This window comes from Nyctibius grandis, chromosome 3 (genome assembly GCF_013368605.1).
Source record: "Nyctibius grandis isolate bNycGra1 chromosome 3, bNycGra1.pri, whole genome shotgun sequence".
In the NCBI taxonomy this organism is placed as follows: domain Eukaryota; kingdom Metazoa; phylum Chordata; class Aves; order Nyctibiiformes; family Nyctibiidae; genus Nyctibius; species Nyctibius grandis.
The window spans coordinates 12,166,135-12,190,769 of record NC_090660.1 but is presented as its reverse complement, the minus strand read 5'-3'; the positions used below and the strand labels follow the sequence as shown (position 1 = coordinate 12,190,769).

The following is a 24,635-nucleotide window of genomic DNA, read 5'->3' as shown; positions in this document are numbered from 1 at the left end:
TTGGTAGCATATTGGTGGGAGAGTCAAATGCTCACCTGAGTTTGGAGCGTGGGGTTGGGGAAGGCATTTCAGCTTCATCTAATTTATACCATGCAACAGAGAGATATTCATCTGTGTGTGCCTGCGTACCATTGTAAGGGCAGGTGTACATATAACAAAGGAAAAGACCAGCATTTTGAGATCCGTAATCAAGTTTGTAGCTTTACAACGGGTACAGTGTTGTTTGTGCAAAAAGCAAAACATATCCCTATTGAAATTACGTAAACCAGGAGTGTTTTCAGAATGAGTCCTCTGAATGGTAGTAAATTCGCTCATAGGTTTGAGTGAACAATAGATATTAAATCCATACTTAATAAGTGTGTGCCAAGCCATTCCTTGTGGGTATGTCAGATGATCTTCAGAGTAGATTTGTACTCTATTCAAACATCTGCAATTAAAGCTCATTGAAATTAGATTCATAGGTCATTGTTGACATTATTTTTAGAAGTGTGCCTTTGTTTTCCTTTATAACTTGTATTTAATGTGAAAAAGCAACAAAAACTAAAATGGCAGAAGACTCAACTTGTCACATTTCTGTAATTTTTCTGAAATGAAAATGTGTATTAAATCAGAGTTTCATTGTTATAAATTTTAAATACTTTGTTTTGAATTTGACTTTTCAAAGTCTGCATGGCTTTTCTTAGTGTAAATTAATAAAAAAATTGAAACAAAGCTTAGAATCAATGTTTTTGTTTTTGGTTTTGGTTTTTTTTTGAGAAAGGATGAAACTGACCATTTTAGAAAATATTTTGTAATGTAAAACTTTTTTGGCAGATTTCCTCTGTCAGCATCCTCTTGTCATCAGCACGGGAGCCTACAATTTTCCTGGGGAAGCTAGGCATCAGCCCAACATAGGCCGTTTTAAGCTATAGAAAATTAATGAACTACTACAGCCAAACAATGGTAGCTGTGCCCTTTGGTAATATTAGAATGGGAGAAATGGCCAGTAGATTGTTAAATAAAATTTAATTTAGCGTTTCAAAACACTGCAATATCTTCAAGAGAGTGCCATCATTGACTCCGGTGTTAGTAATGCTCCATGTACCTTACCAGTGCATTTCCCAAGCATAATGCGTTTCAATTTATTTGCTCTGATTTTATGGATATGCATTACTTGTTTTGGGGATAATTGTGAGGATAATGCGCCATGTCATGCATTTTACTCTCCAGTACTAACATATAATGTCAACCTGATTTCTTAAAACCTAATTTTTATATGGAGAATTTTAAACGACAGTAAATGGTTTTATATGCTTCATCCATTTTTTGTTACACAGGCTTTGCAGTATAATGCTTAAAGCCCCTTCGATAATACAGTGCAGAGGTTCTGACTCGCCTGTACAAGGTATTCCCAAAATGCATTCACTGGTGCGGTTTACTGCAGCCTTCTGGTTTTCTTTGGCATTATGCCTTAAGGAAGCTTTACTGTTGCGCTGTTTGGTTTCAGGTTTTACTTCTTTAATATAAATTAGACATGATATATTTATAAAGCAAAAATTTGCACATTAATATGGCTAGCCATCTCGGATCTGAACTAGATTTGAAATATTACAAATAAAATTTTGATTTGCTTTGCCTAAGTCCTGTTGAATTGTATGAGATGGGAGGTATCATTTCCCACGGCATATCTTCAGCGATCAACAGTGTAACAACAGTCTGATTGGTTATTTACTTTTTATTTTCTCTCCCATAGATCTTATGTCAACAGCATTCAAGCGGAGTGTAGCATGATTATTTTTAATGTATATTTCTTGGTTGCATAGATCAAAACATGAACAGTTTTATGGAGGTTGCATTTTTGCATCCTGACAGCTTCATATTTGTCCTTGTTCCTATTAAAACGTGTAATTTCCCTCAGACGAGTTAACCTTTTTTCTTCCACTTGAAATAATGACAAGGACAAATATTTGTCAACATCCCTTCAACCTGATGGTTTCACTGCTCCTTCAGTACCTTGGAGGTCTGGAAGAGCGTTTCCACCCCTTCCCTCAGCGGTGGCCAGAGATGGGCATGCCTGTGTCTGCCTCTGTCTCTGCAGCAGCCCTGGTGGGGAGTGCAACTGCTGGGCCACCACTACCAGCGCAGAGGCCACCTCAAGAGCTTGCCCTACCCACCCTTGCAAAGCCCCGGGTGGCTGAGGGAAGCGTGGCGAAGAGTAAGATGCAGATCGGTTACATATAGCATCTTCCTTTCTCCCAGCACGACACTGTATTGTACCAGACCTGTCAGCTGTAACGAGATGTAATGTAGCGGTGAAGCGAGGAAATTTTACAGTACCTCCAAAGACAGTATGGTTGCGAAGGTCCACTGCTTTGCTTTTGGATATAATGATTAAAAATAGTGTTTTGGGTGAAAGAATGAGCGATACCTGTACAGCCACGATGACTTTGTCGGGGTGGTTAGGACCTCGAGCAGAGGTATGGATTTTGGGAATCTGTAATGCTTGTGAAATAGAATCGGTATTTTTTAATAGTATGTTTAAGTTAAACTTCCTGGGAGAAAGCGACTAACTTTGGGCCTAACTTTTTCCCCCTTTTATATGTGTCTGTCACACTGCTCGGTCGATAGGGTCCTGATTCTTCACTAGCTGTGATATGAACACCAGTGATTTCCCTGGGTCGCGTGACCCTTCAGACCTGCATAATTATAATCCTACATCAGCATTGGGGTGACTGGGATTCCTTCATGCTTTTGACTACTCAGGTGGCCAGTTAAAAAGGCCTATTTCTACTTACTAGTGATCAGAGATCTCTGTTGCACTCACAGATCTACTGATGTTGGATGTGACTGGTATCTTCACAGCATGTTCGTGCTGTGTCTTTTCCTGAATGTGTACCCAAAGGGAAGGTTTCCACGGTTTTCAGATGGCCTTTAGCTGATGACCTGTTCAGGAAGGAGAAGGTATTTTAAGGAAACTGCAGCAAGTACAAATCCTTATAATAAGGCTCTTGTGGTCTATGTATGTGCAGCCTGAACAGATTTGTATTTGACTTGACTGGCTATTCAAATCCAGAGTTCAATTTTTTAGATCTTCTTGCAGTTGAGTGTGCCTTGATTGCAGGTATCTTCCCACACAATGTCCCATTGCCTTTTCGTGGGCAAATACTCCCTTAATTGTTTGCATCCTACTCTTTGCCACTGTCTGTCTCTTGTAAAATGAGTTAAAAGGGTTTCGTTTAGGAAGAAGGCATTTGGGAGGAATGTTCAGCAGATACTTGATGACCTGCTGTAGGAGGAAAAAGGTACACGGGTGAAAATGGAGGAGGTTCTTGTGAATGTTGAGGTCTCTTGCAAGTCTGGAGCTCAGCCTACGTTCCCATACGTAGAGAGAGAGATGTGCTGCCAAGAAATTAATGTCTGCTTTATTGGGATACTGAAGGTCTCAGTGCACCACATTTAGAGCACTTCGGTGGCTTTGCTTACAGACCTAAGTTTGAAAAAAAAATGTTCCAGCTGGAAAGAAACTGATTTTTCTTTAAAAAAAAAAAAAAGCCTTGGAGTGCCTTGGGTGTGTTGGGTAATTGTGTACTCAAGAAATGAAGTCACATAAGTGAAGGCACTCCTGTAACCCTGGCCTGCCAGGAAGATGGGCACTGCAGAAAATCCACTCATCGCAGAAGAGCTCCAGTAGGTGCAGAAGGGGAGAAGCTTTATCCTTTAAGCTGTATTTTTTCACAAAGAGAAGTTGTCTTTGGCATGTCTGTTTGGCACCAGAGGAGCCCCAGTTTTTATCCTGTAGAGCTGCTGCTTCTCGTCAGTGTTGTGGGTAGAAGTTTTCTCTTCCGACATGGGAGGGGAGAGGTGGGTATTTTCCATAGTTCATCACAAGGCTTTGCCACCACCACCGGTTGAAAGAGTCCAGGTGAGCTCCTTCTGGAGGCAGGGTGGGAGTCAGAAGCAAAGCCCTGGGCAGGATCTCTGGTGGCTTCCATCCCAGCGCTGTTTGATGAGAGAGAGGAAAGATGTGGAGGGAGATAGAGGCGGCACGCAGCAGAGCATGGTGTGTGGGACATCTCTCTGGGTTTCCCAGTTCAGTAACAAAGACCCACGCAAATCCTAAACAGTGGACAAAGATGTCCAGATCGACCTTTCATGCTTACCAGTGTGCGTTTTGGGGAGTTTTAAAAGGAAGTTTTCTGGACAAAACTAGGCTATACTGCGTTTACTAAGTGTGTACATTTTCAGTTAACGTAGTTTATGAAACGTATGAACAGGCCTTACTGTTGCTTACATTGCTTGTGGTACAAATGTCAAATTTAAATGCATGTGAAGCTTTGTTTCATATATGTGTTTCAAACGTAATTTGATTTCTACTGTGAGAACATTTAATGAGTTAAGTTTGGGATGTGCAGCAGAACAGCAAAGATATTTAATGCTTTGCTTAATTTAGGAAAATGACCTTTCAGAGAAAAACATCGTGCTTGTCAAAAATATACTGATGAATTAATTTCTAATGATGCCAGTGTGTTAGCTGACTTTTGAGAGCAACCTTATAGATAATGAGTTTTATTTTTATCTCAGATTTGTCTGATTGTAGTGCCTCTCGCAAATCAAGTCACTTTACTGGCTTTTATGGTTATAAATACATAGCAAAATTTGGAAGCAAAAAAAAAAGGAAAAAAGGAAAAAAAACAAACCAAAACAAGCTCAAGCTGTCTGACCAGTGTGGATACCTGGAATTTTAAACAATATTGCAGTTTTAAGATCAGTGCCCCCTTTAACAGCCCGCCCCCCCCCCCCCCCCCCCCCCCCCCGCCCAACACCCTTGCAGTAGTATCTAGAAATACCATACTTTTATTCTGATTTTAAATAGCCCCAATGGAAACTATGTTGCATGTGACAGCAAGGTTGTCTTGCATTAGAAGATAACAACTTTGTTTCCACAGACTAAGTCAATGACTTTCAATTCCTAAAAATCTGCAAGGAATTTGAAAGCAACTTCAGTACTTCTTGTAGGTTTCTGACTGCTTAAATTGATTTATGTCTAGAACCTAATCTTGCTCACTTTGACAAAGCTGGCAACTTCAGTGGGTTTATTTGTGCAGATAGAGTGAGAAAGATTCAGCTTTTGATATAAATACTTTAGCTTTCTGGTTTCTGAGAACTATTTTCTTGCAGTTAATTATGCGTCCTTAAAAATATGTACATTCACACGCATATGTAGAGGGAGAGACAGCAGTTTAGTTTGCAAACTATTGGGCTTCGTTTTGCCTGTCAATGTTTTTAATTTTAGTTTGAGTCAGAACAATCTCCAACATATCGAGACAGACTCAGATCAAGAGTTACAAGTCGGGTCACATATATTGTCACATGTAGCACCATATACTGTATATAGGTGTCTGTTACTGGAACATCAGTATATTCCAATATATTGCTTTAAAAGTTGCTGCTGGGTTGGTTCAAAGTGGTCCTTTGAGGTTCATTTGGGCAGGGACAGATGTCAAAACAGGAGGTTTGTGTTCTTGCGAGCTGTCGGCAGCTGTTGACACTCAGGGCAGGTGGTGGGGAGAGTGCAGGAGATGGCTCAGCGTGGATGGGCTTGGGAATGGGTTTGTGGAAGCTAAAATATTGCAAAACAAAAATCCCTTTCTGTGCACTTGAATTCTAGTAATTAAGGTGGGTTTAGATGGAGTGGTGCCAGCTTCAAAGCAAGCAACTTACGGGTTTAAAAGTCTGTGTGGCTTAAAAAAAGTACTGAAGGGTCAGTGGTCAGGTACGCTTGTGACTAGAGCTGAAGTGTCTGGATCAGCAAACAAGAGAATCTGAGTTCGGCAGCCTGAAAGGTTGCAGTTTGAGTGAAGTGCAACAGTAAAGCTAAAATGCATGGTAAACCCCCACGTTTTTAGCTTCATCATTACATTGTAGCAGTATTTTAATGTTCTTGTGTTAGAAATGTAGTGTTAATGATTTGGATGGAGCACTGCATTTGCTGAAAGTATGGTTAGCTTCAAGTTGCTGTTGAAAATAGAAGAGCCCTTGTTGCTATTTTGATTGCTGTGTTTTTGCTGGGGTCGGTGGGCAGCGGGTTACTGTCATGTTTTGGAGGTTACAGCCAGGTCACTCCGAACTCGGCTCAACTGAGCATTTTTGGTAATACCGCGAGTATACTCCAACTTTGCGACAGCAAACTTACTGTAAATCTGTGTTGATCTCTTTTTGGGTGGTAGTTTCTTAGAATAGCTTTAGTTATTGTTGGAATAGTGGCAAGTTTAAAGGGTATTGCATGCATGTAATGGTATTTCATCTCAACCATAACAAAGGATGTCAGTTTCTAAAGCAACGAGAATTATTTTTAACTCTTTCCTCATTTCTTTAAAACAAACCCAGAGTGATTCATCAGTATCCTGTCTCGAAGTGGCCCCTGCGAAGTGTTTCAGAGGGAGAATAACAAGTGATTCAGTGGGCAGTTTTGCAAGAACTGACTGTGGACCACGGTGTTTTGGTTTGTGGGTTTTTTTAACCTTTCATGCAGTGCAATTAGTAGCTGGGTTGTGGTCTGAAAAATCACATCTGATCTCCATCGAGAACGTTATCTGTTTGCCCTTACCAGGGTGTGTTCTTCTTAATAATGTGAGTGTTGAGATTCCCGGGTACACAGCTTCAGTATTTCATGACAAAAGCCCAAGAGCTAATACATCATTGTGTTTAAAAGGGTTTCTCTGTAATGTTTTCAAACAGGATTGATCAACGAATTCATTTGCAGTGGGAAAGCTAAATCTCAAACACATATATTTTAAATACCTGCCTGAAAGCAGGGAGGAAATGAGAGCTGAGATAAATTGGTAAAACAGAACTGGTGAGAAGTTCAGCTGCTAAGACCTACATCTTGATACTAGAAATAAGAGTTATGAGGTTTCAGTTTGATCTTTTTTTTCCAGTAGCGCTCAGCTTGACCTTCCCTACAACATTTATTATTTTATATACCTGCATTATGTCTAATATTTTCCACCTCTCTGTAAATTAAACTGCTGTAGTCTTTTAGACTCTTAGCATATGGAATCTTCTACAGGCTCCTAAGTATTCTTATTGCCCTTTTAACTTTTTCTATTTCTGAATTAGTTGTAGTGTTACTGTGTATATTTTTCTTGAAGCAGCCCAACTTTTTATCTGCAAATACTGTCCCCTCCCACAAAGAATTAAAAAAACAAATTGGCAAAGTGTCCAGGAATGAACATTGTGCAGTATGTAGTTATTTTCAGAGAATCATCGAGATCTGCAGGTCAGTTCCTCAGTGCCGCACACCAGCAGGTCATAAATTGAATATAGGAGTAGTTTAAAGAGATAGAGGGATTTGACCTATTTATTTCTTTCTGTATTTCAGTGCTTTGATCATGGCTTTTTGCCTTAGCATGCTTGTTATAACACAGCCTTCCAGGTAAAAACACTTTTCCACAGTCCATAATTTAGGCTGCTAATGTACTGGTTGGGTTGCATTGCTTTTGCTGTCCTATGAGGAGGTGACTCCTAAGACGTCATATAATAGACTCTAGTTAAATCATGGATCAAGCCAGGAACTTAAACAATTTGCATGCTCAGAACTCTATCCTTGTAATAGTTTGAAAAAGGCATCTGTTTTTCCGTATTTCAGTCCCAATTTTAAAGGGTTTTCTAATGAGCGCCATTGGGTTTGTCTCTGCTTTTGTGCTAAATTCAGAGTAACAATTTCCAAATCTTTTGCTTACTGTAGCATGTGAGGTAATGAAATTGCAGCCACCAAAATCTTCAAAATTATCTACTAGAAGTGTGAAAGTGTAAATTTTATCCAGCTGATAATTGGTAATTGAGGTCAGATTCTGTGACTGAATCCTGGCTTGAGTTGTTAACGAATAATTGTTGAGTATTCAATTTGAATAAAACTTAATTTCTGGAAGTTCTTAAAAATAAAACTGTCATAGTCTAATATTGTTGGAACTAATTACTAAATGGGATAAAACAAATGAGAACTAAGACGTTTAAAGACCCAAACCATAAGCTTGACATGAATGGGGAGTGTTGTTGACTTTTGGGGTGGGGTGGCTTTGGGGGTTTGGTTTTTTAAAGTATTATATGCTTAAAATTTATTCTAAAGTATGAAGCCAAAAGCCAAATACCTGACTCCTGTAAGAAATTGCTTAATCCTGCCTCAGGATTAACCTGAGGTTATTTGGATTGTAATTATGAGTTTTAACTACGGAAAATGAGAAGCTGGACAGAAAGACTGCTAAAGATGTGAAAGCACCAGGTCATCTGCTGTATGAGTATATATTTTAATTAAATTTAGTCACCAATAAAATATTGTCCAATGTTTATTTACGAGGGAAAAAACATGGGTAATCACGTGCTTAGTATTTTCCTACTTGCTGTGATTTCTCGTAAGTAGAGTCCTCAAAGTATGAACTGATCTATCATCTTCTCAGGAAAGAGAAAGAAAAAGGAGAAGAAAATCATTTCAGTGCATAATTTCTACAGTGTAGACACTATGTATTTGCTTTGTGTTGTACTTCATCATTTTATTCTTTTTTTTCTCCATACTATCTTTTATCCTGCTGTTATTCTCCTGTCTCGTTTCCTTCTCCCTAACCCGTTTCAACATGAAGCAAAATATTTGCCTCTGTTTTTGAGAACCACAAAGAAAGAGAGAGACATGCTGTCTGAGCTCTGTGCACAGCCTGAGGTCTTCCCCAAGTTGGACGCATCAGAAGCCTTTGACCTGCTGCAGTTCACGGAGGGAATACCAGATACATGCATTTGGTGGGCGCCCACCTTGACCTACCACTCACAACCTTAAATACCAGCACGGGGTGAATTTGGTGGCAGTAGAGGGGAGCGGGAAGGTCTCGCTGATGTGATGCTTGGCATAGGAGGGGTTGGCAAGAGAGGAAATCTGAGAGAGCTTGAGGAGCACCGACCCGAGCCTTGCTCCTGGTTTTCTGTGCTGGAAAATATAGTCATTCCAGCAGTTTTGCATGATGGTTTATAACAATGAACAACGTGAATTTGGAGAAGATAGAGGTATTAGGGAGAAGAATAAATATTTGGAGAAGAGTAAGTGTTAGGGAAGCAGCGCTTGTTCCTTGGCAGGTGACCCCTAATGTTTTGTCAGGAAAGTCCAAGGAAAGAGCACCCAAACTTCAGAGACAGAAGGTGTCCACCATGAGCTCTGCCCCCGGCTGCCTTTGTGCTCTCCAGGCGGGTGCCCTGGTACATCACTGCGGGCCTGGCTCATCTGTGTTCATCAGTGAAAAGTGATGCATCTCTGTCTTCCATCACAGGTTGTCATCAAGAGAAAGTATCAGATTGACAGCTGTGGATTTTTTTTCCTCTCCCACAACACCTTTGCATTTTCCTTGTGTAATAGCCCTTCGGTATGTATTAGGCTTGGTTGAAACGTTCCTGGTGTTTGGTAGGGCTCTTACAAGCTTTAGTGGGAAGTTGGAAGAGCCTTTTCCTTCAACACAGCTCCAGGTGCCAAGGTCAGGGAGACTCAGTAGTCTACTAGCGGCTGTGAACCTCCTCAGAGAAGAGAAATTAAAGACTGAGAGAGGTTGTCCAGTTGGCCTCATTCTCTCCTCCTTCCATTCTTTGTGTGTGCAAAGTTTCCAATGTTGTTTTTCTTCCTATTAACCAGGCACAATTTTTGTCTCAGTTACCCTTTCTCTGGCTGGAAATGTGGAAACTTTGAGCAGAAATTTGTTTTAGCTGAGCTGTTGAAAAAAATTTGAGAAAAATACTTCTGTAAGTAGGTAAGATATTTAAAACTGAAATAAACAGATTAGGGTATATACAGGGGGAAATGCCATTTAAAATCTTAATAGTTTTGGAAATTTGGGGCTGTTTCTTAAGTCGTTAAGTTTAGTGCTACCAAGAAAATTTCCAAACAGACATGTTAAAGACAAACCCAAAAAGCAGTTTCAGGACATTATACTGGGTTTGCATTTTCATTGTTTTAGTCGAGTAGCACGTTCTAATAATTTATTCTCCCAGTCACCATGTTTTCCAGAAGTCATTATTCCAACAAAACAAACAAACAAAAAATCTTAGTGTAAATGAGTTAATAAAGTTGGATGCAAGTCTTTCTACTCTATTGTCACACGGGGTCGATTTGTGTAAAATCTTTTTGTTAAAGGCCAAAAAAACCCCACCCACCACCTATTTGAGGACTTGAAGTCCCTGGATGCTGGCTTGGGCACATCGCTATTGAAGCGAGCTCCCTCCAGGCTTCATTGCTCACTTCCAAATGCAGGAGGGGACGGTGTGTGCAGCAGCTTGCTGTGGCTTTCTCCCACACGTTCCTCGCCGCCCCCTCGTCTTCAATCAGACGAAGCAAAACTGAGCTTGAGTTCTAAATAAAAAAGGAAAAAACACGGGTGATGTTCGGATTGCAGAGTGCCATCATTTTGTAGGTGTATAAGCAGCAGCTCGTTAATTATCTTCCTAAGCTTGCAAGTAGATAAAGAAAATGTCACCAGTGAACCTAGAAAAAGGAGGGAAGAGGGCTGGGTTTGGGGTTTGGGTTAGATTTTACTTTTTTTTTTTAATAAATCATAATAGTTTGCTGTTCCACGGCAATAGGAACTGTATTTTTTGTGGAAAGAGGTGAATGTGAGTGTATCTTTGTAACTTTTGCTTCATTTTTCAAAACACTGTTTAGCACATTAATAATGCACTTAACTATCTGTATACTACCACATTTGTTTCCCGTTCTTTATTTACCAAACAAAACCTTCTCAGCTTCTTGTAATAACTAGTTTTTTGTATAAAAATTAATGAACTGAATTTGCAGTGTCAACATTCCAGGGTATTTTTTTTTCAAGAGCTTATTTGTTGTCCAAGGGCACCTTAGAGATAATCAAATAAGGAATGCCAGTAAGATACCTCAGCCTACTTTCCTTTATTTCTTGGGGAGAAATGTATTATATTTCTTGGAGGCGGGGAGGAGAGAGAGAGCACATTTCATCTTTATTTTCTTCAGGTGTGATGCTGATTACCATCCAGGGCACACAGCAAATATTTCAACAACCATCACTCCCCACAAAGAAAGAAAAAGAAACAAATTTTGGTCAGGACTCTTCTTTGGAGGAGTCATTACAGATTTCACTGTTTTATTCCTTTTCTCTATAAATTCAGCCCCAGAAAAGACCTTCAGGGGCTCTATAGCAACACATTTTTGTTCGTCAACGGCGCTTATAAATCAGGCTGGGTTCTTCGTCTCTGCTTCTTTTTGCTGGACGTGTATGATCTGAGCAATTTTGACTTATTGCAGCGGTCAGGGATGGGGCAGTGCCGTCCTTTACGGGTGAGCTGGGGTGGGCTGGGTGCCTGCGGGTGGGACCGGCAGCAGGGAGGCAGCAGCAGCGGTGTACCCCGGGGCCAGACTCAGCTCCTGGTGCCAGCCAGAGCAGGCATGGAGGAGGAGAAGAGACAAGATGCAAGCTGGCTGCACTGGAGACAGGTTTTAACAAGTGCCTTGGGACCAGCACAGCCCTGCTGTGAGTGGAAATCCTTCGTTTTATGGGGTTTGGGGAAGAGGAGCAGGGGAAGTGCTTGGAAATGGCTTGTGTGGTTTGCAGGTAACCAGGTAGGTGCTTAAAGCTGAGCCCAGCCTTAGCAGGCTGGTGTGTGGTTGTGACCAGAGAATAATCACAGAATCATAGAATCGTTTCGGTTGGAAAGGACCTTTAAGATCATTGAGTCCAACCGTAAACCTAACACTACCAAATCCACCGCTAAACCGTGTCCCGAAGCACCACGTCTACACGTCTTTTAAATACCTCCAGGGATGGTGACTCCACCACTGCCCTGGGCAGCCTGTTCCAATGCTTGACAACCCTTTCGGTGAAGAAATTTTTCCTGGTATCCAATCTAAACCTCCCCTGGCGCAACTTGAGGCCACTTCCTCTCTTGTATCGCTTGTTACCTGTGAGAAGAGATGGATACCCACCTCGCTATAATCTCCTTTCAGGTAGTTGTAGAGAGCGGTAAGGTGTCTCCTGATCCTCCTTTTCACTTTATAATAATGTGGATGTTTGTCACTTGGCCTCCTGTGATGGAAGACTTCATGTCCTCTCCTTTTCCTGAAGAAATGGATACCTGTTTAGATGGGAGGTTAGTAGCTGGCAGGACACGGGCTGAATTTGGTCCCTAGGATGTTTGCCCCCTGCTCCATACCCTCTCCCTGAAAAAAAAAAGCAGTTGTTTTGTACAGCCTTGTCTTATAAGGCTTATCTGCTATTCAGACCCTGAATAAGCAGCTAAAGTAGTGGGACACTGAGGTTTTTACGGTGCCGGAGGGTTATGGTGTAGGACCTGTTGCTGTGTGCTGTGTGGCGCTCTGCAAGGTCAGCTTGCAATTTCTACTTCAGTGAATGGTTAGCAACTTAGTAACTCATGTCTAATAGTTCTTTAAAAATAGCAAAATAACAAAGCTGCAGCATTGCTTGTAATTTCAGCTCATCCCTATTTGCTGGGAGTGTATTGGTGAATATATGATCCATTTTTATTTACTTTCGGTACAGAACATCTCCCTGATGTGTCTGACTTTCTCTTCAGCCTGCCTGCTGAATGGCCTCCTCCTTCCCAAAGTAGTAGCTTGGCAAGCGTCTGGCAAATTTGGATTATTTAAGGTAATCGGCCCACAACTTCCTCGCTTTGTGTAGGGTCCGCCTAACCCTGTGTAGGGTGTGCGCGGTTTCTGGAGGCATGGTTTGTCCTTGCTCACGCCGTCTTTGATGGGGACAGCTCACGGACTGGAGAACACCAAGTGCTCGGTGCAATACTCAACACCTAGTTTTCGTTTCAGGTCTTGGGGGAGGATGGGAGCAGGTAGAGGAGAACAGTAAAACAAATCAGTGATGTGAGGTATTGGCTTAATACATATATTTTCCACCCCCAGTTTGTGTTTGCCCTGAGAAGAGAGCATGAACTGCCTAGGGCTGTTTTGTTTGTAAACCTCTTACAGTGGCTAAGCCCCTGTTCATGGCTGGAACAGGCTGCTAGCAAGAAAAATATCATATCTTTGTGCCTTCGCCGAAGTTTTGTGTTTCAGGTGCACCTAGTCCTACATCAGCTTGTATTGACTAGTTTTTCAAAGGCGTCATTCTTTTCATCAGTCCAATTTCTGTTGTTGTTTTTCAATGTGTTGTAATGTGTAGTTACCCTGAAGAAGGATTTTTAATTTGAAGGTGATTTTGCAGCCCTGTTCAAAGTGGATTTACCAAACAGCGTAAAAAATCAAAGCAGAGATACTTTTTGGAGAAATAGATCCTGGCGTGTTGTGCTCAGAAAGCAATGTAGAGAGTGGTGAGGAAAAGAATGGAGCAGAGGCAGCTGACCACTGGTCTGGAAGAAGTGCTAAGCTGTGTTAGACTCGGTCCAGTTATAAGGAAGATACACGAAGGTGCTCCAGCACTGACAGGAGCTGGTGAGGAAGGAGTGGACAGGGTAGCTGGAGGTGATGACCCAGAGACACATTCTGCTATGTGGTGAAGGGATGATGGAGTTTAGAGAGGCTGGGTTTTAAAGACAGAAGGGAATTAAGGACAGGGTTTTAAAGAAGAAAGACAGAGTGTCGAGTGAACTCCACCGACGCACCCCAGAAAGAAAATCTCTTGTGTGTAAATTTATTGAGAGGCTGATATTTACACATTTTGCAGTCGATAGCTGTTCCTTAGCAAACACTGCCAGCCATTTTACAGTTAATAACAATGTCCCTCTGTCAATTCCTGTTCTTTTGAGCGATCCAGGAAAGAGCATGCATAATAAAGTGGCAGTGTTGCTGATTTGATGGAGTTATCCACGGAGGTGAAGATGAAGATGCAAATGAAAATGCAAAGGATTTCAAAATGACATTAGGTTGCTGTGCGACCATATTGCAAAATGACAGATGAAATTCAGTGCAGATAAATGCAAAGTGATGTCCACGGGAAAAATATTCTGACTTTTCATTTAGATTGAGTTGCTTGTTAACACCCAGGCATGAGATCTTGGGGTCATATATTTGTGTGGAGAAGTCAACTGTATACTCACTAGCTGTCAAAAAGCAAATAAAACATTAGGAATGTTTATGGCAGTAGTAGAGAAAAACATATCTGTCACAGTACATGTCTGTGGTGTGCCTTCATCTTCAACGGTGGGATCGATTCTGACGTCTTCCTCCTAACTCACTTTCCCTTCCTCACTTCCACCTCCAAAGAGGACAGAAAAGTACTTGCAAAAGCTGCACAGTCGTAAGTCTATTGAACAGCTCTTGTATAAGGAATGACTAAGTAGATGAGGCCCTGCAGTTTGAAGAAGAGAGATGTGGAAAGCTCACATGGGTTCAAAGCACACTTGGAGAATCTAATGTGAGAGTACTCAGTGGGACCTGTGAGGTTCAAGTACAGCTTCTGGGGCTTCCTTCAGAGCTACATGGTTGTAAGAGTCCGGGACTTACTGCATGTCTTGTTCTGCTTTTCCCACGACTTTTGCTCTTGGCTGCTGCTGGAGGCAAGACGTTGGGCTAGACTTTTGGCTTGACTTGTAGGCTTTTGCTTTGCTTCGTTTTTCGTTAGTGTCATCAAAGAAATATTTTTTTTCCTAGCCAGCAGGTACTATTTATTGTCCATCTTAATATCAGGTAATTATAAGAACTTCAGTATCTAAAGTCATACTAAAGATGTACTTACTTAAACCATTTCCATCATGATTTCAGGTTCTCAGTAGAGAGGTCCTATTTTTTAAGGTATGCTAAGCTTAAGAGGATTAAGCTGCTTTTGAGCAGAGTTGTTGGTACTTTACGTTCCTCAGTGCTGAATTTATCTACTTAGATGATCTCTGCCTTGTAAACTCGGTAGCCTTTGAGGAACTCCCGAAATAGAAGAAGAAATTACAGAGCAGTTTTACCCCTCAGGAGAACTTGAAGAAAGCCTCTGCTGTTGTCTCAGGCGATGAAACACCAGCTCTTGGTGCTGTTCTACCTGTTGAACCAGTTTGGTGCCTTTCTGTGTTGGGCAAGCCCTCCCTCAGCAGCCTTGGAGTAGAGGACTTGGAGGGCTTTCGGAGCACCCGAAAGATGGATAGAAAGTTTTTCCCCTGTTTAGCTGGGGAGTGGCTGGCTTGACTGTTCGCTGCTTTGGTATAGGATCTGTATTTGAGAAAATACAGAACTTAAAGAAATCTTTTGGGCCTCACGTGTTGTTATTTTTACATGTGTTTCTGGTGAGTGGAAAAGTTGGTTTGTTTTTTTTTTAAAAAAAAAAGCTTGCAGGTGTTTCACTGTCATTTATTTAATTTATGTGTCAGGCTTTTAAAAAAATGAATAAATGAAAACGACGCTTTTTTCCAGTCTGGGGACATCAGATCAAAGGCTAGTAAATCTGCCAGGAGCCGGGAACCTGTCTCAGTGCAGGAGGTATGAAGGTGCTCATGGCAGCAGCTTGGAGAAGGTGGTGAACTAGAGCGACTTTTGGTTGGCTTTAATATTTTAATTTTTAACCTGATACTGGGTTAGGTACAGAAAAAAAAAACAGAAAGTCGAAATGAATCCTGGAACAGTGAATGCCCTAGAGGCTGTTAAATAATTATTAAGCAGATTTTAGTGATAATAATCACCCTGTCCTAGGTACACAGCTAGAATCTGGCAGAACAATGCTCCAGCCATCAGCATAGCAATGGTGTAATTATTGTGCTGGGTGGCTGATTAGGAGCTATGCAAATGGAACTGCAATCAGTACCCATGTTTGTGCTTTGTTACAGGGGCCAGACAAGGTGTAAATGAATTATCTCTGGGGACACAGCTCCTGGCTCTCAGGAGCGGGCGTAGGATCCCCTGGCTTTGTGGGGCAGGTGGAAAAGAGACTAGCCATGGGTAGTGCCACCCTTGCACAGTGGGGTGAAAAGGTGCCCAGCAGCAGATATTTCTGAAGATGCTTCACCTGCACTTCTGAATTTTTATGCTGGGCAGCTGCTGTGCCTGCCCCACAGGTCCCTCACTCTTCTGCCACTAGGGCTGCAAGGTGACCACTGTCCAAAAATCATCTTCCCCCCACCCCACCCTCGTGTGCTCAGTTTTTAATGAATTTAAAAGCCTCATAATAAAAATTCAAATCACGTAAATGAAAAAAAAGTTGAAAGCTCCCCAATCGTAAATTGATGATACAGGGACTGAGTTTGGGTGCATGTGGGAAGTGCTTATGTAATTCATGTGCATATACCTTGTCAGCCTCATCAGGAGCCCTTGCCGTGCTTAAGTAATACATGTGATGGCAAGGATAAAGCTATTACATGTACAATTCATATACAACCTTTCCTCTGACTGTTGTATTGTATATACAGTGTAGCTGTTCATTGCTGATACTAATTTAATTTGCAGATTACAGATCGTATTTTCAAATATGCAAGCCTCTTTTTTTCCTTAAAATGAAGAATAATAAGAGGAAGATTTTTGTCTTCTGTTTTCAAAGGGGTTATGTAAAGTATCTGTCATGGGTTCTTCATTTTTAAATGCAAATAATTATATATGGCAGGGAGTATGATGAGCATTCAAAGCTGACATTAAAATGAAAATGCATGAAATTTTCCTGAAAAACTGATCAAACAGGTTATTAGTCAAGGTTATAATGACTAGTAGAACATTTTAAGATGTTTTAAATCTCATTTAAGATGTTTGAAAAAGTAGTTGATAGTTTTTAAAATGACAACTGCTCCTATATCATCCTGCTAAGAGTTTTGAATTCACATTTCCCAATTTTTAAGAGGTCTTCTTTTTTTTTCCTCTTTCTTACAGCTGTACCGAGCAATCTTCAAACCCGGTAGCATCTGACAAACTGAGATTTAATCTGTTTTACCTTGCATTTATGATAGTCTAGGGACTTCCATGCTATCAGCTATCAGGCTCAGTATTTGGCAACCCTCTAAGCTGTTGTGCTGTGATTCTCTAAGCCCCAAACTGGAAAGGAGAAACCACGAAACAAGCCGTACGCCAAAAGATGTCAAGTTCCCACACTGTAAAATTACAGAGAAGATGCACGGACTGGTTTTGCCTCATATGATCTCTTCCTTTTAGTCTTGAGTGTTCCTTATTAAATGAGAAAAGGGAGATATATGGGGAGAGAAGAGTGGTTTTTAATTAAAAGGAGATTTAAATTTGAGTGAGAAGAGTGTCTCGTCCTGTGGGTTTCTTGAACTGCCTTTTGCTGCTGTTTGCCAGCTTTGTAGGTGTTCATTTTGGGGCAGGGAGGCAGCGGTGGGAGCTCTGGGCCATCAAAGGCATCCTCAGGTGCCACGTCTGCCAGCCCCTGCACCTCCTGGCTGCGGGATCCCCTCCTTCTTCAGCGAGGGCCCATGCTGCCACTCTCCTTGCGAGCCCGGGGTGCATCTGGTCCTGCTCCCCGGCTCTGCCGCTTGGGGTTTGGGTTTGGAGGCTCTCCCACCACCCGGGGAAGCCTGCGTGCAGGGGCCTGCCGAGCCTCCGCTCTTCCTGAGGACGGGCAAGAGGCAGCATCCCGCCGACTGCACCGTGCTCTCCATTAACCTAATGGGCTCCTTGTACAGACAAGACTCTTGCTTTGGGGTTTTTTTTTTGCCCCTTTTTTTTTTAATTAGCTTCTTAAGGGAAGTCTTGGGATTCATCTTGGTTAACCAAAGCGCATTAGGACTACGGCATGCTTGTTTTAGCAGGTTGTAAAGAGCCTTTCCTCGTCCTCGTGAAAGGGAAAAGCCAAGCATCGCAGCGTCGGGGCCTGCGGGCTTCTGCATTCCCCCCAGCCCCGGGGCCGGGTACCCCCCACTGCAATGCAGGCAGGGTGCTGTGGGGTTAAACGCTGCCTCTGGTGCTGAGGGAAGAGCTGGCAGGTGCCCCCTCTCAGGGACAACCCGTCGGCCATCAGCTTAACATCAGCCCTTCCCGCCTCGCTGCTGCCTGGCTGTGTGGGCATGGGTGCTTGAAGCATGAGGCTTCTCTCTGGAGGAGGTGTGAAATGGCTCAAGTGGGATGTGGAGGTGGGCTTGGGTCCCTCTGTATCGAATCTGAGCTCTTCGTATGTCGTGCCGCTCTGCACTGTCTTGTCTGGTGCTCCGGGTATTTTATCTATCTATATATCTATCTATGTATCTATCTATAAACGTGGTGGTCTTCTGATGTTTTCAGAAACCCTTTCCATCCAGGGAGTGCAAAGCCTGGTGGGTTTCAGTAGTCAGAAGATGGAGACTTCCACACAGAGTCTCAGCCTCTTTTCACTTGCGCTCTGAATTTAAGTAGCGATGGAAAATGCTGTGTTTTGAACTTTTCATCAGTGGTTTTCTCAAGCTGTGCACGCCGCCCCCCCCCAAAAAAAAAGAAAACCCACCTACAATGCTGTTTTCAGTAACACTGCCCAATGTGTGTAGACTGATGGCGTTAATGCACTTCAGCTGAAGAATATTTTGACACTGTACTTCTTTTCTCTCCTAGTGATCTAGACGATCAGTGCAAGAAAAAAATAAAGTGATAGCTTTCTTTGTGTCCATTGAAAAACATGCGAAGTGATTTTTTTAAATTACTTTGCAAATGTCTTCTGATGCAGTAAGGTAAAGAGAGAGTGCGTGTTTTGAGAAAGCAAGAAGAAAAACCGTTGCCATCTGAAGCTGTTTTGCTTGAGGTATTTTTAGGATGACTCAGGCATAAGGCCTGAGAGTTGTTCTTGCCTTTAACTGAAGGGAAAAAATGCTGACATTTTCCTTCCAGCTGTTTTGGTTAAATATTTGACTATAAAAACCTAGCCTTTCAGGCAAGGTACAAATTTTTATTTTTTAAAGTTGTGATAAAGTAGCCTGCTTTTAGTGTCTAGTACGGTGTAAATCTGCTAACTTTCCATTTATCCATAGAGAAATAGGGTATGTGAGATTAAAAAAAATTTAAAAATCCTTTTTTTTTTTTGTTTTAGAGCAGAAGTTTTGAGTCCTCATCAAGAAGCAAAAAAAAAAAGCTTTCTTTATAGACACCTGCAAATAAGTACAATGAAAAATATTTGTGTTTGGGCGTTTTGCTTAAGTTTAATGAACATTTCCCACCCACCGCCCCATGTCATCTTTTCTGGTGGCTTAAAAGTAGTCCTCCTCAGTGACTGCTGCTCCATTCCCGTGTCTGTTGTCACTGTACAGGGCAGGACAAAGTACCTCATTACACTGGTGTGGGGACTCTCTTTCATGAGCAAAAGAACAGATGAAAAAAAAACAGAACAAAAGCCACAAACAAACCCACAAGTAGAAGATTTATTTTGCTCCAGCTTAAATTGCTGTCAGAAGTTACTGGTTTCATATTTTGCAAACCTCACACTTTTCAGTATTTCTGCTTTCCCTGCTGGAATTCCTAAACGTTTATTTTTTTTCCTTAACTGACCATATAAATAAGGCCTTTAAAGTTTTTCTTGAAAATTCCTAATGCATTTCTAATATACATAAGCATGTTCAAGTTTGTGTACGTTGATATGCTGATGTCTTTTAAAAAAAGTAAAGATCTTTGTAAACTACATTTTATTTGTGATGTAATTCAAATCTATGAGGTTATATCTCTCAGTGAAGATCAAAAATAGAGAATGCCAAGCTGGTGAAAAATCTGGTTTATTTTTTCATTAAAAAACCCACCACATCACCACTGTATCCAGCTCAGACTGTTGGTGTCCATTTAATGATCTATCACAGCAGGAGGCATGTAAAACAAGAAGCATATTTTGCTGCATGCCAATCTCCTTCCTCGCGTTCCTAAAAAGCAGTTACATTATATATTTAAAACTCCAAGGAATTTGATGATATTTCCACGCAGCAGATGCCTGCTGGGAGAGCTGTGTTGGACAATAACGTTAAAAGGTTTGATACTGGAGTAAGAAAAGCCGTTGTACCCATGTTGGTTCATTTTTATTGTATTTTACATACATGCACACACACACATATAAATAAAACTGTATATATCTAACTATTATATGATGTTACCTGTGCTTTGCTTTTTTGTGCTACGCATCTGCCTGGGCTAACCAAGAGCTGGCTCCATGGCTTGTTACACTGCTATCATATGGAATCCCCTCTCTGTACAGCGGCACGTATGATTATTTCCTCTTTTATTGCTCCTCTGCTTTTCCGCCTCTAGTAAGCCCTTAGTGAGAAGTGTGCCATCTTAAATGAGAGTGTGTCTGTCACCATCACCATTTGTTTCTAGGTGTGTGCTGCTTCAGAAGGCTGTCTGCTCGTGGTTGGGGACGTTAGGAGAGGTCTTACAGTAAAGTAGTCAAGATATGCACTATTCTGTCATTTTATGGGAAATAAAGAGGGTGTTGTGCCTGCCATGTATTAGGAATTTCCATTAGTTAAGTTATTTTCTCTTATCCTAGTAAAAGTAAGTAATATTCCAGTGACAAAGAAATGTTTCCTTTGTAAAATTTTCAGATTAGACAGTATCTTCGGTACGACAGGTTTAAATCTGAAATAGTACTAAATCAAGCGAATATTGGATCAAATAATATTATTTGCAATTAATAGTGGACTTTGTAGTTTTCATTTCCTCCTGGGTTTTGCAGATGACCTTTGCGTAATATATTTTTGCTTATAAAGAGTTTTCAAAGGTGTGTATTGTTAGAGAATCTGTACTATAATTGTGAAAGAATATGGTACATTATCTGAAATAATTTGCCTTAAAATGTTTCACATACAGCTAATTTACTGAGATGCAAGAGCAGGAAATGACTGGATAACATAAATTTGACATTAGTTAGGAAGTTATTGTTGGTGTACGTGGGAGTTGCCAGAAGAACCAGGGCAGCTGCGTTTCAGTGTCTCTGGGGTGAGTGGTTCAAAACCTGCTCTTCCCACCTGCTCCGCGGCGGCTCGGGGTAACCCGGTTCTTCCTTCCAGCCTAAAACGCGGCCGTTTGTAAGGCAGTCGCCAATGCAGCATCTGTAGTTGTAAAATGCGGCAGGCTGGGGAGCAGCTGCCACAAGTTTCGTATGACCGTGTTAAACATTCCTCGGTGTGATGAGAAGATCAGGTCACTGCATGATACGGGTCGTCAGGAGGATGTAGTCCTCAATGAAACATTGAGCAGGCAGACCCATGTTCATACCCATGCCTCACTTACGGTCAAAATCGGTATCTCAGTTTCCAGAACCAACGCTGAATTTTTTCTGTGTTCCCAATGCTCAAAACTTGTGCACAGAGATACTTCCATAGGTAGGAAGACATATATGCAATAAATATAACTTATTGGGGAAAACATATCAGGAGATGCAGGAAGAGCAGGAGACTTTCTGGCTGTGCACCAAGCATATGTTTACGTAGTTATTATTTCTATTATCTGTGTTTCTTTGTTTGGGATTACAGTCTGACAAAGAAATGGTTGGGAATTTCTGATAGGAACTCTTTTTTTTTTTTTTTTTTTTTTTTTTTTTTTTAAGTAAAAGAGAGAGAATTCAGCTAAGGAGATCAAAGCATTTCATCTTTCTGGCAATCTAATGTAGCATGCTTCCAAAACGCTTAAGTAATTTTTCTCTATAAAATAGGATGATACTGAATTTAAATGCATACATTTATTGTAGCATTTATGTGAAATACGCAGATAATTCTTTTAATAATGAAACTGCAGTTGTCTGTGTGCTGAAGTATAAATTTTGGTGACAAATCTTTTACATGCTCTCAAGAGATAAACACCGTACCTGATGTGTTAGCTACATCTCTAAACAGAGGGGAAATGAGTTTGATAGCCACTCTGTGGTTTGACTGCAGCTTGCTTTTCCATAAATCTTACAGATCCATTTACAGGGTTAATTTGTTGATGTTTTTTTTTTTTCCTGTGTGTTCATGTATTTCATCAGCTGTCATGCAACTTTTTAAGTTGCTTATTCCATCAACTTTCTGTAAAGTAATAAACTGTGGGAAAACAGTATAAGATTGTTAGATCCATTTTTCTCCAATACCATTAGGGCCACATGTACATAAAGGATGCTTTGTTTATGTTTCCTCTTATTTTTGTTACAATTTCTATCTTACAGCCCTTCCTATACAAAAATGTGTAGATACATACAGTATTGCAGCTGTAGCTGCAATCCAGGAAGATGTCAAATATCAAGTCTTCATTGTTTAAAGTAAGCCTAGATAAGAGGGTTGGTAAAGAGCTAGTGAAGGGTTGTTCTCTTTTAAGTTGCTTGTGTCTGTCTTCAGCAGCCAGTAAGACAGTAGAAAAGAAACTGTATAAAACTTCCCTTTAAATGTGTATGTATGTCTCGCTAACCTCGGAGGAAGAAGGAAGAGGTTTGGCTTTTTAAATTGCCAAAACTTTTTAATTTTTAAAATTTTTTTTTTATTTTTAAATTTTAGTGGTCTTTCTTGTTGGCAGCTTCATTCGCTCTGGCTCTGGGAGTCTGCCTGGTTAGCATCCTTGTGAGATGTTCCGGGGCATTCCCTGGGACAACGTACGGGAAGGAAATTACTGAGCTTTAGTGAGGAAGGGAACCTGGTACTAGTTTTGAAAAGCAGAAGCACAGAACTGGAGCGAGCTGAACAAAACTCAGTCTTAAAACCTGTGAGAAGAGTTTGTTGCAGTTAAAATTTTTTAGTTCTACTGAGAAAATAATCTGAAAACAATTTCAGACCTCAACTGTGAACAAATGATTCAAGCGTACCTGGGTGGTTCAGCTCACAAATATTAAAGAAGTCACTTAAAACTACTGATTTAAAAGTCTGTCAAAGAAAGGACCGTTTTCTAGAAAGCTTGCGTTGTTTAGGAACAGTGAGTAAAAGTCAGACTGAGTAACAGCCTCCGCACTCGTGAAGAAAGAGGTGAGGACTTTGCAGAGCTGTCCTCCTCCTGTGTATGGCAGCCATGAAGTCTGGTATTTCTTGAGTTGTACCAGTAGAGTCGGAGGGGCTTAGGATGAATCCACTTATAGAATCATAGAATGGTCTGGCTTAGAAGGGATGTTTAAATTCTTTCAATTTAATTTTATAAAAACCACCCCCCACACACACACACACAAAAAAAAGAAAATAAAAAAAGAAAAAAGCGTTCACAGATATGGAAAATTGTCAATTACATCTGAAAGGTACATTCCAAGCTCAGATCTTGGTCGGTCAGGCCATAGTTTGATGAGAAGCTCAGCCTCTCCCAGTGCTGCTCCTTCTTATCAACACCACCTCTTACCTGAAGCCACTCAGAGGACTATTTGCTACCAAAAAGAAAAGAATCTCAAGTTTTTATTTGTTCCAGTTGCCCCTTTTCTTGCTTCTTGCTTTGCACATGCCAACGCACACGTATGCAGAAGGACGTTCCCCCTTCCCACGGGATATTCTGTGCAGCAGCGGCAGAAGCGCGGTTCTCTTCCCAGCACCGATGTGTTTGGGGGGCAGCAGGCGATCTGCTACGAACAGGGTGGGCGTAAAGACTCGAAGCCTCTTTTTGCTCCTGCTGCGTGCGTGTGAATTTCGGGTAGTTTCACAGAGGACTAAGCAAGGGGCTACTGCTCACCCCCCGCTCCTCCCGTGTGACGGTATCGGCTCCATCGCTTCACGTAGCAAATCCTGTTTGCTCTTTGTATCACCGTGTTTAATGCCACGTTGTCTTGTTCTAACAGCATTTTTCAAAAACGTATTAAAATACTCTGTGATGCACCATAATACCTATTCTGAAGAGTCCCCTGACTGCATAAATTATTATAGATGGTATGAAACTACGGCGGGGTTAGCTGTTGACTGCAGATTCACTGCAAGTGCTTTTCTTTCTGCAGTTCCATGTAATTTAACATGTCAATAGCCTTGCTGGTAAAACATGATAAAATTTTATATGGCAGTATTACTCATAACGTACTGTGTATTTACGGATGAATGCTGTCTCTCCTAAATATAAACAGATAGCTCCAGACAGATTTCAGTAAATGACTTCCTAAAATCTTGCTTTTTTTAATGTCTGTGTTTTAATAATGACTTCTATTTCTTGCAGACAAAATTGAAGAAGCACAAAAACAACTTAATGGAACGGAAGATCAACAGAGAGGTAATAAACAAACCCAAAAAATGAAATAGAAAAAAACCTCATTGCGATTCTAGGGGCTGATCCAAAGCCTTCCTGCATCAGTGAGATGACTCCGCTGGGCTGGGCGCTGGATGAGGCCCGAGCATGTCTGTCTCCAGATCAGGGGCTGTGATCTGTAACTCACCGATTTTGCTGAGACATGAAGGCTTTGTTTTAACTAGTTGAGTAGCTGCCTTGACCTTGACGAGACTGCTGAAGCTGTAGCGTTAGGGATGTGCACAAGTTACGGACTACAGCCTGCACTGTTTGTTCATCATATGATTTACCTAATCATTAATCACTGTATTTGGTTTATGGCAAGCAATATGTGATGATTTGTAACAGATGCTGAAGGGGGATTGATCATCACAGGTTATTTTAAGAAACAGATGACTTGTGACAGATTAAATCTGTGTGTTAGAGCTTAGAAAGCAGGTGGAAAGTCGTGGCGTTTCAAGGCTGGCTGACTGCAGTGGTACCTGTTAGCTGCTGTGATAAAGCTCATCTGCACTTTCCCGGAGGAGCCCAGAAAGATGTTGGTGGGGGGAGCCCAAACAATACCTTGCTGGGCTGCTCCCAGGTCCATCACGGTTGAGCCGTGGAAGGTCCA

General features: G+C 41.3%; 1 protein-coding gene across 1 annotated transcript in view; it reads left to right on the top strand.

The window, feature by feature from the left end:
- Window positions 1-24,635, top strand: part of HIVEP1 (HIVEP zinc finger 1) — a 121,280-nt gene that overhangs the window by 45,398 nt on the left and 51,247 nt on the right. The window contains 1 exon segment of the mRNA XM_068396493.1: window positions 23,954-24,007. Coding sequence (XP_068252594.1) covers window positions 23,954-24,007 — 54 coding nt within the window.